The sequence below is a fragment of the Austrofundulus limnaeus genome, unplaced genomic scaffold (genome assembly GCF_001266775.1).
Source record: "Austrofundulus limnaeus strain Quisiro unplaced genomic scaffold, Austrofundulus_limnaeus-1.0 Scaffold554, whole genome shotgun sequence".
In the NCBI taxonomy this organism is placed as follows: Eukaryota; Metazoa; Chordata; class Actinopteri; order Cyprinodontiformes; family Rivulidae; genus Austrofundulus; species Austrofundulus limnaeus.
In genome coordinates this window covers 160,677-166,137 of record NW_013952956.1, presented here as the reverse complement: position 1 = coordinate 166,137, position 5,461 = coordinate 160,677, and the positions used below count along the sequence as shown (strand labels likewise).

Genomic DNA, 5,461 nt, shown 5'->3' with positions numbered 1-5,461 from the left:
GGTGAATGCCACAAATTCTCCTAAATCACTCGTACGCACAATTTAAGAACAAATCTGTGCGTACGAACGGTTCTTGCATGAGGCCCAATGTTTATGTGTGTAGACTTTGACAACATGTTTCATGTAGGTTTTGCTGTGTTTCTGCAGCTTTTGAACAGAGATGACTGTCATGATGAAGATTCAGAGTCTTCCAAAGCCAGGAGCCCCCTGCACCTCGCTGTGAGTGCCCAACACACAGACCCAGCAGGCTGCAGTTCTGCTCCTGTTCCTGACGTCTCCTGTTTAAAACCTTTTCATCCACTTCTTGTTGCTGGTAAGCTGCATGATTGTTGTCTCTCGTCAGGCGTACCATGGCCACGCTCAGGCTCTGGAGGTACTGCTGCAGGGTCACAAAGAGGTGGACCAGGGGGACGAAGCAGGGCGGACCCCTCTGGCCCTGGCAGCCCTGCGGGGTCACAGCGATTGTGTCCACACACTTCTCCAGCAGGGGGCGTCRTCGCACTCCGTGGATGCGCAGTATGGACGCACACCTGTACACGTGGCAGGTAGGCTCAGAGGTCCAGCTCTGTCCTGAGAGGTGTCCTACATCCTTTGACCTCTGTGCGTCTCTGTTTCCTCACACAGTGATGAACGGTCATACGTCGTGTGTGCGCCTCCTGTTGGATGAATCGGACAACACGGACCTCATCGATGCTGTCGACTCTCAGGGACAGTGAGTTCTGTTTTTCCACCCTTCCTGTTTTCCTCTCCTCGCTCTGTGTCAGTGGATTCACCGTGTCTTCTCCCTCTGCAGGACTCCTCTGATGCTGGCAGTGGCCGGAGGTCATGTTGATGCTGTGTCGCTGCTGCTGGAGCGTGAGGCCAGTGTCAACTTGGCTGACAGCCACGGCCTGACTGCGCTGCACCTCGGGGTGAGCCTTTAACAAACACTTTTATAAGTCTCTAGTTTGTAGTCAGTGTGCATTGCCAATGCAATGCACACTATTGTGATTCGATTCATCCAAGTCATCTCAACTTTGGCACGCTACTACTCCTGCATACTTTGTCCTAGAGCTGCCATTGTAATTTATATCTGTAAAGCTCCTGTGCCAAATGATGGCTTTGCCTTTTGGTACATGTAAAAATTATACTTTATGTAATATTAATGTTTAATAAATTATAATGGCAGTCAATGGAGCCTTGTATTGGTCCAATACTGCCCCCTGCTGCATCTACACAATATGGTACTGCACCATAGCTTAATAATATTTAAACTCATCTCAGTAGTTCAGTGTTTACGATACTAATATGATTGTATTTTGATGTTTTACTATAATATCGTCTTAATACTGCTCTATTTTTGTAATATTATGCAGTTTAGTGTCAATAATTGTATTGGCAAGGTAAACTCTTTCTGCATGCACACAATCCAAGCCCTGGGATTCTCCCACAGCTCCTATAGTGTCATGGTGAACACTGTGGGCTTTCATGCAGGAGATCAGGGTTCAATCCCAGTTATGATCAAACTATTTCAGTAAAACTACATATTTTCAGATTCATATATCGTCACACAATTATGCTCATTACAAACACCTGCTGACTTGGCAGGTGTTTGACTGATAATAATTAGAAAACACTTTTGAACTTGGTCACGTTTCATTCTGCAAGTCCAATGCTGCAGGCAAAGACATGCTACGTGGCAATGCACACTTGTTTTTACATCGTAAAAACCCATGTCTAGTTTGTTCTGTGGGCTTTATAGCCTGGTAAAAACCAGACCCTTGTCCTTCACTTTGCTTCATAAGAGGGTCTGGACTCTCGGCTGTAGAGATGTGATTCTTGCTGGAGGCGTGGCCTCTGCTGAAGTTTAAAATGATTGGATCAGTTGGCTGTGATGTTTGTAGCCAGCTCCAATGTGAAGGAGGCTAAGGTAAGAAGCTAACCAGAAATCGCGTGCGCTGTAAATAGGGATGGGTACCTTTGACGTTTGAATCGATTTGGTACCAATATCCGGTACCTGGGAATCGGTACCGGTACTTAACGGTACCAGTTTTCGGTACTTTGTGTGTGTGTGTTTTTTCAATAACAAACTTTTTTTTTATTTAACATATTTCTCAATATATAAAATTAACAAATATCAAGATAACATCCAACTCTTTATAATGTAACATCAGTTGTTTAACTTATTTCTTTAAAGTGAAAACTCTTGAAAACAACAAGACTGTTTTGTCTTATTGCACAAATTAAAATCCAGCTCCACGTGTTTCTATTGATGTCATTTCCCCGCTAGAAAAATGTGTGATGGAGGTCAATGGAAGGCAAATAAGTTTAAATCAAATAAGCAAAAGAAGATGGAGTTAAAATAAATAAAAGTTATTCAAGCTACATTTTGAACATCCAAAATGCATCCAACACTTTAAAGTTAGCTGCTTGTGCTCTTTAGGTCAGACGAGCTCGGACTTTCGGGAAGCGCCTCTGTTGTTTTCCTCTGCCGGTCTCTGTTTAATGGTGGATGAAATAAAGAAAGTGGTGGTACTTTATTTACTTTGAGCAAGCGAACGTTGTGTTCAGCAGATAATTAATCCACCAGATAATTCAGAGGCGGTCTGTTCGGTGACTTTTACTCCAGGAGCTGCGAGGCTTTCAAGCTACGTTCAGACCGAGCTCTGCTGCCTCTGATTACTGAACCAGCAGCTGCTGACATCATTACGCTTTAGCGTGATGCTGCGTTCAGGACAAGCATGGAAAACTCACCACTCTTACGCCAATACGGTCGCAATGCTGCGTTCAGGACAAGCATGGAAAACTCACCACTCTTACGCCAAACCGGTCGCAATGATGCGTTTAGGTACCGAAACATGATACCATTTGATGTTACGTGAATAAATACTCAGTAGTACCGACAGAATTTGGTCTTTACATCAAAAAGCATCGAATTCGGTACCCATCCCTAGCTCTAAACAACCCTACTGAGAGGAGAAATATACCGAGCCGAACAAGACGACTGTAAATGAGAGCTGCTGCTTTGTCAGACAAATTTAATTTAATTTGGAAGCCTTATCAACACGGACTGGCTTCATTCACTTCCTCCACTGCCGTGTGCTAAAATAACTAGCAGACACTGCGCAGAAAATCGACGTTCAGTCCTCTGATTGGCCCAAATGAAATTCTCCTGAAGAAATCCTTGTTATGGGAGAAATCCCAGCACAGCAGTGAAGAGAAACTAGAATTGAGCAGAACTGTAGGAAAGTGAGGGCCAGGCTATGGGCTTTGTGGATTCTGTGACTTCTTCATCGTACATTCAGCTTCGTCATCCATTCCAGTWAGGGCTGTCCTGAAAGAACTTTATCATTTCCGATACGATTTCAATATTGCAGCCTTGAGTACTGTCCAATACCAATATCGACACAAAATGTCTGAATCAGGTTAAACAGTAAACAATAGTCAACAACAACAGACTGATCCCATTTATTATGATCCAATCAGTTACATATTTTTCAAACTTTGTATTGTACAATTAAATACAATAAATCAATAATAAAATGGAAGACCCTAAAACATTACTTAAATAAATCCAATAAAAACAAAATATACTTTTAAAATGTAAAATAACTATTTAAGGATGCTTCAGTTATTTATGATGCATCCAAGTACTGCTGAGTGGACTGCTTATCAAGGTTATAATAGTTTTTGGGTTTTTCATTATAGTTTTATTTTATTTCGTTTTGACTTTTTTCTTTTATTTCTATTAGTTTTAATTTGTTTTTACAGTGGATTTGCTAGTTTTTATTAGTTATTATTGCATTTTAAATGCTTAGTTTTAGTTTAGTTTTTATTAGTTCTAGTATTAGTTTTTTTTATAGATTGAATAAACATATTTGCCAATGCATGAAGCTTGTGATGTTCCTGYGAGTTAACTAACCAACAGCTATTTGGTCACTATTTAAATCAGTCCATTATAGAGACAACTTCCTAAAATAATTGCGTAACTCAATTTTGCCAACAAAGGTCTTTAAGGCAATTATTTTAGGACGATGATAATAATTGTCTCTAACCCGGTGCGACCTGATGCTTGTTTTTCACAGGAGCTACTGAGAGACTTTTGCGAGTCAACATAGTCATAGTTAGACATCTTGTGTGAGTTTGATTCATGCAGTTTTTCACTTCAGAAGTATTCCACCTGTTTTATCACCCGTTTCCACTACAAGACACTTGCTTTTATGTTTCTCTCAGTCATATTAAAAGAAATCCCAAAGTTGACATTTAGATGTTTTTATTTATTTTAGTTAACTAAAATGTTTTTTCAATTTCAGTTTTTTGTTATTTGGTTAGTTTTAGTTAACTATAATAACCCTGCTGCTGATATCAGTGACTCTGGATGCAGGCTGATAGAATTCAATAATATATCTTTGACTAATATCGGACCGATATATCTGATATTGGAATCGGATCAGGACAGTGTTCAAACCTTGGACTCGTTCAGGACGGTGCAGCTGGGATGTTGGGTTTAGCACACGCTGCAGTTGTTTTTTTCACCTGTTGTGACCTGAACGCTGTTTGTCCAGCTGCTGTGTGGTCAGGAGGAATGCATCCAGTGTTTGATGGAGCAGGAGGCCTCGGTTCTGCTTGGTGACAGTCGGGGTCGCACGGCCATCCACCTGGCCGCCGCCCGAGGCCACGCCGCCTGCCTCAGCGAGCTGCTGGGCATCGCCTGCTCCGAGTCGCCATCTCTGCCACCTCTGAGGGACCACAGCGGGTACACACCACTGCACTGGGCCTGCTACTACGGTCAGAAGCAACACACGCCTCAGACACTATGTACACACAGGTAGATGGTTGTATTGCCGCTTGCTGAAAGGCACTGGCAGAGTAAGGATTGTGTCTGTCTGTTAGCAAAATATCCACAATACAAACTTTAATGAAACGTTCAGGAAATAATCACTGCATGAATCTACAACTAACTAACTTTGGAGTCAGTCAAATTCAAGATGGCCACCCCGATTAATCCGCATTAGTCAGCACCAACAGAGCTATAACTGAAAATGTGATGTAGGAGTAGCTGCGAGTCGTTTACAACAAAGATTCTTAACCTATGGGTCACGAGCGCCACCTTGAGGGCCTCAAAAGAACAACAGTTTTTAACTTAGGGCCGCAGAGGGCCGTGGGACCGCATTGATTTTGAATAAGGTGCAATACACTTTCTCACCACTAGTAGCAGTAGTGCACCACTCAGATGTTTAACGACTTTTTAATATGTAGAAGAAAAACCTTAGAAACCTGCCGAGAATGGAAATTTATTTTAAATGAAAAGTAGAAGCAAAAATGAAAGTAACTCATCAAAAAAGACCAAAGTTTGTCACTAATATGCCCACAATTTTATTTTTTGAATTGTCTATTTTTTTATTGTTTATATTAAAAATATATACAGGTGCTGGTCATAAAATTAGAATATCATGAAAAAGTAGATTTATTTCAGTAATTC

General features: G+C 41.4%; 1 protein-coding gene across 1 annotated transcript in view; it reads left to right on the top strand.

Annotated features, from left to right (window-relative positions):
• The window catches only part of ankrd44 (ankyrin repeat domain 44), a gene marked incomplete in the record, with an annotated part of 84,527 nt that overhangs the window by 63,222 nt on the left and 15,844 nt on the right, over window positions 1–5,461 (top strand). The window contains 5 exon segments of the mRNA XM_014026448.1: window positions 148–219; window positions 344–545; window positions 625–712; window positions 794–911; window positions 4,545–4,767. Coding sequence (XP_013881902.1) covers window positions 148–219; window positions 344–545; window positions 625–712; window positions 794–911; window positions 4,545–4,767 — 703 coding nt within the window.